The 13,961-nt window shown below is 41.8% G+C and overlaps 1 protein-coding gene across 3 annotated transcripts in view; it reads left to right on the top strand.

Moving 5' to 3' along the window:
- znf385a (zinc finger protein 385A) overlaps positions 1-13,961 on the top strand; it is a 78,310-nt gene that overhangs the window by 47,524 nt on the left and 16,825 nt on the right. For 2 of the 3 annotated variants that reach the window (XM_054745905.2, XM_015967861.3), the window contains exons 2-3: positions 5,368-5,519; positions 12,548-12,658. In XM_054745905.2, the coding sequence (XP_054601880.2) occupies positions 5,368-5,519; positions 12,548-12,658 (263 nt within the window). Of the gene's footprint in view, positions 1-5,367; positions 5,520-10,304; positions 10,618-12,547; positions 12,659-13,961 lie in introns of those variants that run through there. The other variant, XM_015967862.3, reaches the window with a different exon arrangement.

The following is a 13,961-nucleotide window of genomic DNA, read 5'->3' as shown; positions in this document are numbered from 1 at the left end:
GGCGCCTTGCATACGAGGACACTGTCCTTCCTTGGTCAAAGAAAACAGTTAAATGAAACAGACTTGCATCACGTCACCACAGCTTCCGCGGCGGTCACGTAACGTCACGTAACACGGGAGATAACATTATATTTTATACGTTTAAGTTTCAATATAAATATATAATGAGTCTTTTACTTTTAACTCATTCGCTGCCAGCCATTTCCTGATTGGCAAAGCCCTTCGCTGCCAGCATTTCTCACTGTTTTTACTGTTTTTTTAAGAGTCACAGAAGTTTGTGCGCTAGGATGATGTCAACACCAAAACTACCAAAAAAAAAAGAGTAGACTCACCTCTTACATCAGGAAGAATATGCGCGTTTCGAGCTTTATCTGTTCTTTATCTGTTCTTTCATAATCCGTTGTTAAATTGTGATCGGCAGAAGCTTTTCTGGTTCGTGCCTCACTTTTTTACAGCAGCGGCCCAAAACGATCTCCTAACACATTAATTTTCTGCTTCCTGATCACGTGACGTGTAACGTATGCGGATGAAGATCGACTTTAGAGCTGAGATGTTTGTTCTCTCGGTGCGGGGCTCGTTCTGATGCCCGCTCAGTTAAAAGATGCAAATGACAACATTAATAGTCATTGGCAGTGAACGGTTGGATTTAAAATGACAACTTTAGTCGTCAATGGCAGTGAATGAGTTAAAATAGTGTATTTTACAAATTAAATATGTAAGCGAGTTACTACCGGCTAGCCACCGAAGCTGCAACTACTGGCACATAACCAACCATAGCTAACTGCTTTGGATATAAAATACATTTCAGATATCAACCCAATAGCTACAATTAGTTGACTTACATTTAAACTTGAAATTTGCCTCCGAAGTAGCTGCTGGCTCCTGATCCGCCATCCTTTTGAAAATACTTCTCTTGGATCTCTGGGACTTGGAGCTCCTTCCATCTCCTACACATCTTTGGGGGCAGATCTGTGGCCCCTCATATTCTCTATTGAACGCTCCTATAGATAAACCTTACATATACAAGCGTGTGTACACACACAGGTGCTCACATGGTGCTCTCATAAGTATGGATTTGGGCATTTTCAACACGTCTTAAGGCTGTGGATAGCACTAAGTGCACTGTGAGTTATTATTGTGTGATTGTTCAGTAAAACAATGTAGATTTTATATTTCCTCATCAGGTTGACACATTGATAGCTTGCTCCTGTTGTATTGTTGTGCGTTGTTTTTCTCTTTCTGCAGGTCTAGAAGCAGACTCTTGTTCATCATTGATTATTCTTCCGGCTCTTGGAGAGTACAAACACTCTTTTTCTCCTCTCCCTCCCTCCTCATGCCAAGGCTCTTTGTCCTGTCTTGTGTGCACTGTGATTTCTGCATTTTTTCTGGAAACTGGAAATTATTAAAAATGGATCTGGTCAGTTGGTCTCTCAATGCGATTGACAAAATTTTTTCAATGATGAGAATGGGAGAAGGGGCTCCCAGATGCCCCTCTGGGACAGAGCCAGCTGGGTATATCATGGACTCCTGGAAACAGTGGAACTTGATATGCCACTCTCAACTGTCTGTAGAGGATTGTGAAGATGTTTGGATATTCGTCATTTTGGTGTCGGGATTCCTGCTGTTTGGCCTGAACGATTACCTGGCTTACCGGAAAATTAATGAGCTTTCGAGGAATATTGGCTCAATCCCAGAGCTCAGGGATGGAATCTATTGCCCTGTGAATGCACAAACTCATATAATTTTCGAGATGATTCATAAGCTTGGAACTTTGGCTGAGCTGCATGCTCTGGCACAGAAGGTGGATTCCATCAAGGAGCGAGTTGACAGATCAGCACGGATTGGGATAGATTAATTACGCCATTATTGGATCTAGAGGGGTTGAAGACCAACATAACAGTAAGGCAGAGAGGAACTGATCTCTGTCTGTCCCCAAAACAATTCTTATCTAAATCTGGTGTCCTTGGAGCCTGTGAGGCTGAAGTGAAGACTCCCCCCTCAGAAGAAATGTGGAATGCTGCCGTCACTATGGAAACTCTTTCTCCCTATCCCAGCCTGGGCGGGACTGTGACCGGTGAAGGCCGTAGAACCGTATCTAGGATTCAATGTGCCCTATCTCCCTCCCCTGTCCAAACGGAGGTGATGAGCGCTGCTCCATGCGGCTGCAGGCACTGAAGTGAGGAGAATCCCAACCCTACCTCCCCACCTAGTGGGCACTTATGTTGTGTAATATCTGAAGTCTGTGTGCATATCTGTCTGAAGTGTTTTTTGCATAGCAAAGCTGCCCTCTCTGTGGAGGGTAACTCTGAAGTGTCTTTTTTTCCCTCCCCCTGACTCAATCCTCATATAAACCCTCTTGATCTATTACGGTTGCGCGACTCGGGTTGCGAATGACCACAGTCACCAATTCTTGTCATGTGTCTATGTATGTGTGTCTGATCTCAGAATTGTGTGTACTGAAACTCAAATTTCCCTCTGGGATTAATAAAGTATTTTTGAATTGAAATTAATTTATTTTTGTGGACCCCCTTCCCCCTTGTCTTCCTTTCTCTTTCACCCCTGTCTCCGTGTCTGGCCGGAATTACAAAGAATTGAAATAACAATTACAATAAAGTTTTAAGTATTGGGGTGACTTTAAAGCAGAAGCTTTGATGTTTCACCTGAGAGTAAATCTGTAAGGCTTATCACCAGCATTCAGACATTAACTCTATTTGCTTCACAGCCAGACAGGACACGGGAAGAAAAAGAAAATACCGTGGTGTATTCTGGGAAATTTTTGACTTAGGCTAGGCTATTTGAAATCTCCTGTGTATCCTTGCTCAGCTAGCTAAACTTCTAGCAAATGGAGTACGGACGCCTCGGTAGAACATGAACATTGGAACACACCTTGGCAGTTCTTGATGACATGTCTCCGAGGCAACTGGTGCGGGACCAAGACATCAAGGCAAGGTTCTTTGGCATTCAGAAACACCCTAAGTCTCTGGGTGGCACCATATTCGACACCATGTTTCTTTCTATGGGAGCCCGTGAGGACAAAATGCATTCAATGATTTGTAACGGTTTAATAACTTTCGCCATTAAAATAAGAAAAGAAAGCACAGGTTTTCTATTAATTTCTCAAAAGTGATCAAAAATTGTTATTGATTAATCAAAAAGTCTACTCAGTATATGTTTATTGTGTACACATGATCAAATTAACCCTTTAATGCCAGACACTTAACATTTTTCAGAAAACTATTTGTTGAGTAATGTTAAAACAATTATATATATTGTAAATAGCTATAAAACTATAATATAAAAGAACTGGCACTTTGATTCCCCATTTAATAGAGCAGTTTTTTTTATTTGTTAGGAACGTACTAATCCTGTTATTCAGAAGAAGGTCTCAGGAATTAAATGTGTCTGATTTCTGCTGCTATTTTATATGATTTGGATCAGTAACTGAAATAATCCTTTGAGCACAATAAAGCCATGTGAGCGTAAACTTGTTTACACACAACACAAATGATGTGAAAAAATTGGACGGGTGGTCACTCAATCAGCCTTCTGCACCACACAGTTATTTGTTTGATTTAAAACTTAAGATCCCAAAAGAGAAATTAAATTAATGATGGGGTAGTTATATGCTGTAGCCAAAGTATAATTTATCACACACGCACACACACACACGTGTCCCTGATGGGACAGACTGTTTTCACTCAGAGAGCATCTGCTCCTCTCCTGTCTGGTTACTTCCTCAAATTCCTGTCCCTCCCGCTGCTGTAGAGACGCGTCCTGTTCTCCAGACAGACGTTCTCGCTGCCTGCCAGACTCTGCCTGACCCACTGCCAGTAGCTTTTCTCTGTGCTCAAGTGCAGACTCACTGGGGAGTTGCAAACATCACTACTGTGCAAATTCAGCTAACAAAGTGTCACTCCTTTCAAGACATGTGCCTCCGCACAGAGCCAAACGAAGGCCATACATCAGGACATGGCAGGGTGTCATCATAAAGGCACTCTAGCAGCAATTTATATTCATGTTTTTAGTGGCACAGCCTCAGAGTTAGAGCTGCCGTCATCATTCATGGAGGTAGAAGAGGGGGACAGAGTAGAGGACCTTGCAAGGGGAGCTCAGATCATCTAAATTTGCAAAAAAGTGGCATTTAAAAACACACAAACACATTTTACTTTTACTTATTTAAAGTTAAAAATACATTTTTTATAGAGATGAAGGGCAACAATGCACAAGGTGGAAGTTTTACTCAATTACTGAATCGTACGTGTGTTAGCCTCTGAATCTTTTCTGTTTGCCGAGACGAGGAGTCATCCGTGTCTAACTAGGGGTAATGATGTAGTCCTTTTCACCTTGAGGCCAACAGATGAGCAGCAGAAGGCAGCAGCTGAGGCAGCATTTTCATCTCACTCTGTCAATCTCTCTATCCCTTTCCCCTCAACACTCTCTCATTCAGACTCTAGAGACAACACATTCAACCGTGCAGCCGTCTCATTACGCTGCCTGATTATTCCTCCTTGACGTTAAGCTTGATGAAAAAGTGCAAAGGTGTCACCTGATGCTCACACGTGACTGTCTGGAGGCAGGTAGAAGCGGCGCTGCAGTGGGAAGCGGAGCAATTGATGGCAAGTGACAGAGCAGAAGAAGAGCTTACAGCTATCCTAAAAAAAGAGTGCAGCGAAAGCTTTAAGTCTCGGGGGAATTTAAAAGCCACGGAAATCCAGTTTTGGATATTAAGAGGCTTAATCCAAGAGCTTGCTGAGATGGAGTTTTGCTGTGTGGGCTCCATCACTATCATCCCTGACAGAGGTTAGAGAGGAGACTATGGGGGGATAAGGAGAACAAGAAGGCCGATGGGAGCAACGATGAGGAGAGTGCAGCTGAGTATAGAGTCAAGACAGCTTCATGTGTTTTCAGCTCACTTCTAATACTGTGAGTTTTCACCTTCCTGCATGTGGTGCATCCTGACTTCATGATTCTAATCTTTTTGTTTTTAAGCTTTGGTAAAAACTGGATGGGACAGAATCAAAAGCAGGATGCAGCTGCACTGAGTCAGAGACTGTGATTCGTTTGTGTCCTAACTGATCACAAGAAAGTGATCCAGCAGTTGAGCACAACAATAATGCTGAGATGAAACTCATTATCGTCAAGCTGCAGAAGTCTCCCTGAGATAAAGAAGAGAAGAGACAGCAGGGTGGCTGGACAACATGAATTCCCCGTTTTTTCTTTTAATTGACATTCCTGCTTCTAGATAAAAAAAAGGTCCGATTTTAGTTCTGCAGACTTCAACCCACCCCAATACCAACAGAATCAAAACCGTGCAGTAAAAAACGCATTGTAATAAAAGTCTTTGTGAATCTGTGGTTCTATGTTTAGGAGGAATTAATCGGGGCGGGGCAGCAGTGCCGACGTTCCTGCGAACCCCAACGATGATCCAGCCTCACCTGGACATGAAGCCCTTCCTGCAGTTCCCCATGGAAACTCCCCCGCCTCCACACAGCATGAGCCTCTTCCACAACTTCAATACTGTAAGACCCAATACACACACTCATGCACGTACGTATGCATGCATGCATGAAAACACACACACACACACACACACACACACACACACACACACACACACACACACACACACACACACACACACACACACACACACACACGTTTGTATTTCTATCATAGTGAGGACCATCCCTTGACTTCCACCCATTTTTGTGACTGTGTTATGCCCAACCCACACCTAACCCTAACTAAAACTCAATTCACACCTCAGCTCTAAAACCAACGGGTAAGCTATTTTTTAAAAAAGGTGAGGACCAAAAAAAAATGTCCTCACTTTTTAAGGAAATAGTGGAAATGGTCCTCGGTAGGTAGTAAGTACAAGAACACACACATTTACGCACGCACAGACGCAGAGCTGCAGTGCTGTAAGTTTTCCGCCGCAGAAAGAAGAACAAAAGAGCCTCCTAGATTTATGCAAATGTTGTGTTTTGCAGGTTGTGCTGTGTGATGCTTTTATGTAAAGTGCAATTATTGATTGTGTGTGATGTCTGGTTTTAGGTGCATTAGTTTGTAGTGAAGCATGCCTTTATATATTAGAGTTTTATTGCTGCATCTGTGTATTATGACAGGTCTATATATTTAGAAAAAGCTGTGCATTCCCAGACTGCAGTTTCTCATGTACACACTCTATCCCATTCCTTAAATCAAACACTGGTAATTAAAGAGCAGCTCTGAGGCTATCCTCATCGCTGTGCACTTCAAACACAACACTTTGTTTGATGTATTTATTTTAAGGTATAGCAGAGAGAGATCTTCCCTCAGCTCTAACTAACATCATTTAGATGAGACCGTAGAGACATTTATCATCTCACCAGCTCAGCAGAATGTGTTGCTGCTCGTTTAGACTCTGATGATAAATGCTTTTCCTTTCAGCAGTGTGTGAGATCAGTGAACTAACTGAAGCTTCATGTAGGTCAGAGCCGTGCATCGAGCATGTTTTCATCAGTGCGCAAAATGGAGTAAACTTTAAATATCTGGCAGTGGATTTAAGGGGCTGTTAATTGAAGGCGTACACATCCTCTACATTTAATTCCCACAAAATCCAGCATTATCTGAGTATTTTCTGTGACTCTTAGCTGTTACCACATGGAAATGTAGATTAACACCTGGAACTGATTGAGTGACAGCCATTTTTGTATTTTTTTCAGCTTTATTAACTATGATGGCCATATTGAATTTGATTGACTCAGAAACATCAAATAATAACTTTCTGAAAGTTGTCTTCCTGAGATTTATTTGCTAACAGATAAACACACACAGGCAAAAACATTAGCACCCGCCTTTCTCTACAAGCCCCTTCAATCCTTCATTTTTATTTCATCGTGTTGCCTCTGCATCCGTCTCCTGGGACACCTCACTTGCTTTTCCTCTTCTTCTAATTCCTCTCGGCTCCTCATCCTCCTCTTTAGAGCATCAGCTTCCTGTGAAGGTCCACAGGGACTTTGAACGTTAAGGGGTGTTGCAGCTGAGAAGCAGGTGGTGCTTTTCAGGTTCATGGCCAGGAGATGGGGCCATAGGAGAGGTTTGGAGGAGTTTCATTATGCAGCTTTTAACATGACTGAGCTTTTTAAGAACAAGTAGAAACAACACTCATGCTCTCTGATACTACTGCGTTTGATTTAAGCGTAGAGAAAAGCATTTATCGCCTGAAGTGCATCACACAGAACTGACATCATGTTCTGTGACAAAAAAGCTGAAAATTGGATCTACTTAAGTTGCTGCAGTTAGCATCTTCATGTTTTGCTGTGGAGGGAGTCACGAGCCTGCAGCCTTCCCTGAGACTTTTATGTTTCATTTAGTGTTGCGTCGATGAGTACATGTATCCAGGAAGACTGAAGGGAGTGAGCGCCTGTGGCTTTCTTTACACGTATTCTGGTTCTTCTCTGGACTCAGTCAAGACTCTGCAGCTCTGAGAATTGTTCCTGCACACGACAGACAGCTGGTTATTCTTTCATTCTCTTTAAATAATTGATCTTTGCTGAGTTTGTGCAGACATAATGAGAGTCTGCTCCGCACTGAGGGTTAGCAGCCCCAGAACTGAAGAGAGAAATGGCATTTCTCGAAGCTGTATAGAGCTTTGATTGTCCTCTAATGGGGGTTCTCTCTCACCTTGCTCAGTGTGCCTGCACAGACACGGTGATGAGTGAACTTTCTGACACCTACAGTATGCAACCACAAGGACCCACTCAGATTAGAGTTTGTTTAGCTCCTCATGTAGCCTCGTGAGAGATGAAGTCCTCGGTTGCTGAATCACTCCCAGTTTAGATACAAAACGCATTCATCCTTTCATTATGATGAACAAGTGCATTGTTACAATATTTGTTTCCTTCCAAATTCCATTCATTTTTGTCACAAATTGAAAGACTTGGGTTATTGTATAAAGTTTTCCCCCAAAGACTTAAAGTCTCTGGACTCTGTGTTTGCTAGTCTATGAGTCTTCCTGCTTTCTGAGCCACTGTTAGAAAATCTGAGCCTGATTAAACTCAGAGTCGAATGTGAGAAGACTCCTTAAAAAACAACACATACGTGTTTTCAAAAAGAAGAAGCAGCTCACTGATTCATTTCTTCCCAGATGAAAACGATTAGCAGGAGGCGCTTATCTGTTTGTATGTTTTAATGCGTGTGGAGTGATTTTTGTGGGAGGGACTGTGTGATGCAAGTTCTCTGGCATTTTTGTAATACTTTCACTGTATGTAGATGAACTTCAACATAAACTATCAGGATTTTGACTGTAGAAATAACGGGTTAAAATAACTTTTGATTGTGTGCATGTTAGCCAGCTCAGTGGTCCAGTGGTATGAATATCTGCCCTATAACTGGAAGATTGTGGGTTCACATCCATAGCTGGTCTTACTGAAGACCTTCAAAACAGGATCATGTCTCTCCACTTGACACTCAGCATGTAAAATGTTGCTTTGATAGAACGTTGGATAAAACAACCGCAGGAACACATGAAGACAGCAGGAAAAACAACAGGAGGCAAGCCTGAGAGTACTTATATATAACTATATATTGGATAAAAAGCTGGAGTGAGTATTAAAGTTATGGTGATGTGGAACATTTTTTTAAACGATTATTTTTGATTATAATCTGTCACTCTGAGTTTTTCATGCAAACTGAACATGAAAGTTGTTTTCTACACCTATCTTCTGCATTAGCTTCTGATAGAAACTCTAGGATTAGAAAATCCTGACAGATCTATGTCACACTGCCACTTAACGTTCATGGACTCAACCATCTTGACTCACGACAGGGAAGGCTGTTGTTGGTTTAACATCCAGGAATCAGCAGAGAACGTCTCAGCAGGTAGAAGATAGCCGTTATCATTAGCAACTCCACCAAACAGCAGGACTTCTCCAGGCTTGTGCTATTTGTGGAGATAAAACATGAATTTTGTAAAGTAAACAGAGACAGTGGTAGAGTCACGTTGCAGTTAGCTAATCAGAGGTGAGTCGTCCAAATAACAGGAAATAAGGCTCCAAAACCTGGCATGTTAGCTCATTCACTGCCAGCTGTTTCCTGACCAGTAAAACCCTTCACTGCCCGCGTTTCTCATCGTTTTCATGTTCATATCAAGAGTCACAGAATGTTGTTCGCTAGGATGATGTTAACGCCAAAACTAACAAAACAAATGGGAAGACTCACCTCTTACACCAGGAAGAATCCGCGTGTTTCGAGCGTTATCCGTTCTTTCATAATCTGTTGTCGAATTGTGATCGGCAGAAGCTTTTCTGGTTTGCGCCTCACCTTTTTTTTACAGCAGCGGCCCAAAATGATCTCCTAACACATGGATTATCTGCTTCCTGATCACGTGACGTGTGACGTACGTGGATGAAGGTTGGCTTTAGAGCTGGGATGTTTGTTCTCACGGTGCAGGGGCTTGTTCTGATGCCCACACAGTAAATAAATGCAAATGATAACTTTAGTCGTCATTGGCATAGAACGATTGGATTTATAATGACAACATTTGTCATCAATGATAGTTAATGAGTTAAGCTCTCCTTTGATGTGACGTTCTGCTAGTTCCTGAAACAGGTGCACCTGAGCTTTTATCCCCTAAGTACGACTTGCAAGGCATTAATTCACTAGAACTGCAAATGTACTGATTAAACGAGTATCCCACACCTTCAAAGTGAAAGCAAAAAGGCAAAAAGGTATTGAAAACTAAATTACAGAATCATGTGACTAAATGCTTAAATAAAAATAGAAAAGACTTAAAAATGGGTCAAAGGGAAGTTGTTTTCTCATGATTATCTACATCCCACTTTTAAATTCAGAAAATAATGGATCCTTTTGTGAGCCAAAAACTGCTGAGTTTTCCTGAATATGTACTAATCTACTTTGTACCAATTCAGAATACGCATACTGAGTGATTAAGGACTCAAAGAAAAAGAAGAAATAGCATATTCTTTGCATAATTTAAGAACAGATGTTTTCTACCCATCTTACAGCACGCAGCTTTCCTTTAGCTCATACATTCAACATTTTATTCACAATTGCGTGTTGGAAGTGATAAGCAGAGAAAGGCTTCCAGTAGCTGCTGATGACATTTTATGGAGGAAGCACTGGATTCAAACAGAAGGACATTTGGACACTGCATCTGGACAGATCGAGCATGCATGAAGAAAATGGGAGAGAGCAAGAGATACGGAGCTCAAAAGGGGAGGAGGAAACTGGAAGGCAGAGGGAGGGAAATAGAGTGAAGCGTGAGGCAAAGTAAGGAAAAGCTTTTGAGAGGCTTAGGAAGAGGAGGCTGAATAGAAGACACACTTGATGAGTCATGTGTTGAAAGGAAAGACACAGAAAGGAACCTTTCTTAGTTGTAGAATATGTGCTGAAAAGGTTGGCTGGAAATGCATCACTAGGCACAAGCCCTGTTTGTTGTTGTGAGAGCGTGTCTGCATCTAGTTGGACAACCCAGCAGTTGGCTGAATGAGTGAGGAAGGTGCACCGCACATTAGTCTCACACATCCAGAGACACAAACATTAAGCTTGGCCAGCGGTTCACAAACAGGAGGGCAGATGCAGCTTCAAGCTCCAGCTGACACAGATGAGAAGAAGGTGAGTATGTGAAATAGTTATTTTTGAGAAATTTAATTTGTCTCAGATATTTAGCAGATTGTGTGATTTAAAAGGTTTTTGTTCTTCCAGAGAACAAGTTATTTTTTTAAGTTCACTGAGTTGAACCAATGTGCTTGAAAAAGAGAAATAAATTGTAAGAAAAAATGAAAAACAGGATGAGGTTGGAGCAAAGTCAAAGCAAATTAACACCAGAGTAGCTTAGAGATGCATGAATAATTTTGGAGTAGTTTGGATTTAAACTCATCAGTTGATGTTGACTTTGCCAGTGATGTGAGTCGGCCTTTGGCCGAGCAACAACAATGAGTGATTTGTCAACAGAACTCGGAATTTTAATACTGTTTTCTGGATTTCTGAAAAATGATGTGTAAATGGGTTTTGGAAAATCCCTCAGAAATGACATCATTCTGCTCCGCTCTCATTTCACGAGCACATGTTTCTGGGTACGATGTGAAGTGTGCTGCCTTCCAAGGGCTTGTTGGCAGCTGTGTTTTCTAACAACTGAACTGGGTGGAGGGGTTGCAGCTGATAAACACACACACACACACACACATACACACATACACACACACACCCTAACATGCTGGCTGGACTGGGAGAAACCCTGTGATTCATGTGTAACATTAACTCTACGCCACGCCTCTTTGAACTTATGCTTAACTCCCGTCGCAGACGGGGGTTAAAGGGTCACACTATGGCATTCAAAACATGTAGCCCAAGCAAGATCTGACAGAATTGTAAGAAATTATTAACGAGATGATTGTTGGTATAAATGGCTGGCTTGTTTCAGTTCTTATGTTCAAGTCTCATGCTGCTTTTTTGTGAAGATTTTCAGACAGTTAACGGTTCTTTTCCAACCATCTTTGCTGCAGAGCCTATTTTAGAACATTTCTACGGAGACAAGGAGAGATTTGTGTGTCGAATGGCACCAAGAACCAAATGAGATAAGACTGTGACGATGTCCGGAGAGTCTCTTCCTCCCTCTATGTGCAATCTGGGCTCTTTCCCAGCTTTCTCCTCTTCACTTTTATATCTTTTTCAATTAATCTTCCTTTCCCACTCCTTCACTCATTTGCAGCTCCAGATGGTGTGTTTCTGTACTCTCATGCTTCCCGGCAAAATTTCTTTTGGCTTCTTTCCATATCATCATTTATTTTAGGAAGCTGAAAGCTCTGTGGACATTTTTAAGCTGTTTGTGTTTGACTTATCAGAATATTCCTTATTTTTCCGTGGCTCCTCTGGTGATTGAGCCATTTGTACAATAGCTGGGACTCAGGGTGTGAAATGACTTTGGGGAAAAGTTGGCGATGATCCAAATGAAACACGGTAATGTACCAAATCAAGTCAGTTTGTCGGACACTTGGAAAACACAGGAATATTCATCCTCGTGTAACCCTGATGAAGTCAGAGCATCAAAGCAGTTTTCAGGCCACAAGTTTGGTTTATTTGTATTGTTTTTGCAGACACTTATACTTGCTTTGGCTGCAGGCATGTTCCAGGCGGTTGTCTGTGGTGACAAACAGCACCGGACACAGACTCCAGACTAATGCTAAGGTCAACTAACAGTAATTGCTGGATAAATTCAGCTTCAGACCCAGATAAATAATTGGAACGGAGCCCTTTAAGATCAATGCGAGCATGGCATTTTGTGTACGGGACACATTTGTGTGGAGGGATTAGATGCTGACACGCTGGAGGTGCTGCTAAGTGAGTTAGTTAAATTTATACAACATGCTGATGACTGACATCCCAGCTGAAACTGTTACTGCTGAGGGCCGTGTGGTGCTGTAACCTGGTCAGGATCAGAGAAGACTCAGACTCATTCGTTGATTTTGGTAGCTCAGACCTCTGGAAAAACGAATTACAACTCATATTTTTAGCTTTTCTCTCTCTCTTTCTTCTTCTCCCCCAGATGGACCCGGTGCAGAAGGCTGTGATCAACCACACCTTCGGAGTTCCTCTAGTGAAGACCAAGCGGCCGGTCATCTCCTGCAACGTCTGCCAGATCCGCTTCAACTCAGAGGTTAGAGGAACAGAAAGAACAATTTCATTGTGTGCCGCAAAGTTTAACACGCACAATGACACATGTTCAATCACTATAGAAAGTAAATATGCTGTTAATAGCACATCACACTATTGACCATAATACAGTGGATGGTATGAAAGATTACCCTTTTATCAAAAACACATTTAAAAAGCAGATAATGTGTGTTTAAAGTTATGCATCTTTATTTTATAAGTGCAGCTAATTCAAGACACTGATTAAGTTTTTGTCAGGATCAAGTTTCCTAACTTGTGTGTGAGCTTAGTAAAGCAACTGCAGCTGCCAGTTGGTTCAAGTAATCTGGATTCCATTGGTGAGAGCCATCATCTGCAGGAGGAAACAACACAGTCCCCTGTTTTCAGAGAAGTGGACATCCTGACATGTTCACCCCAAAGTCAGACTGCTCTAAGAGGAGCTGTGAAATCCAAGAACTACATCTGAGACACCACTGGCCTCGGTTAGCATGTCAATTGTCAAAGAGCATGGTAGTTCAGAAAAGTCGCCAGGAAAAAGACTCTTATATCCAAAAAGGACATGGCATCACAGCTTAGGTTTGCAAAGTTGCATTTGATTAAGCCAGAAAACGTCTGGAACGATGTCCTTTAAACCAGCCAGACCAAGGTGAAGACGGTTTACCAGCACGCGTATCTTAATGGTCTATTGGTTGAAATTCTACCTTATTGGCGTGAATTATGACACACGCCAAATTCTTTAGTCTTGTTTTCCATAAACCAGGCAGATTAAAGTGTCTGAGGTGCCCTAAAGTACCCCACATATCATCTGTCAGGTGGTTGATGCTCAAACTAAACTGGGTCATATAGCAGAAAAGTGTTCACAAATGAATTTGCAACCAAATGAAATCCCTCAACAATGATTTGTTCAGTCGTTTATAACAGAATAAAAACGATACAAATGTAATCTGATGACCAAATAAAAGTCCTGACCTGGAATAGACGAAAACAATGTTAAAGACAGATGAGGGCGCACAGGACACAAGACACTAAAGATGCCACTGGAATGACATCACTCTAATTCATTTCACCAGTTTAGAGTCAGTGGAGGTAACAACTAATTCAATTCAATTCAAGTTTATTTATATAGCGCCAAATCACGACAAGAGTCGTCTCAAGGCACTTCACATAATAAAAATTCAAATTCAGGTCAGTTCATTAAGCCAGTCAGAAATAAAGTTTCCTATATAAGGAACCCAGCAAACTGCATCAAGTCACTGACTAGTGTCAGTGACTTTACAGCAATCCTCATACCAAGCAAGCATAAAGCG

The sequence above is a fragment of the Nothobranchius furzeri genome, chromosome 15 (genome assembly GCF_043380555.1).
Source record: "Nothobranchius furzeri strain GRZ-AD chromosome 15, NfurGRZ-RIMD1, whole genome shotgun sequence".
Lineage (NCBI taxonomy): Eukaryota > Metazoa > Chordata > Actinopteri > Cyprinodontiformes > Nothobranchiidae > Nothobranchius > Nothobranchius furzeri.
The sequence above is the reverse complement of the archived record's forward strand: the minus strand, read 5'-3'. Positions and strand labels throughout refer to the sequence as shown.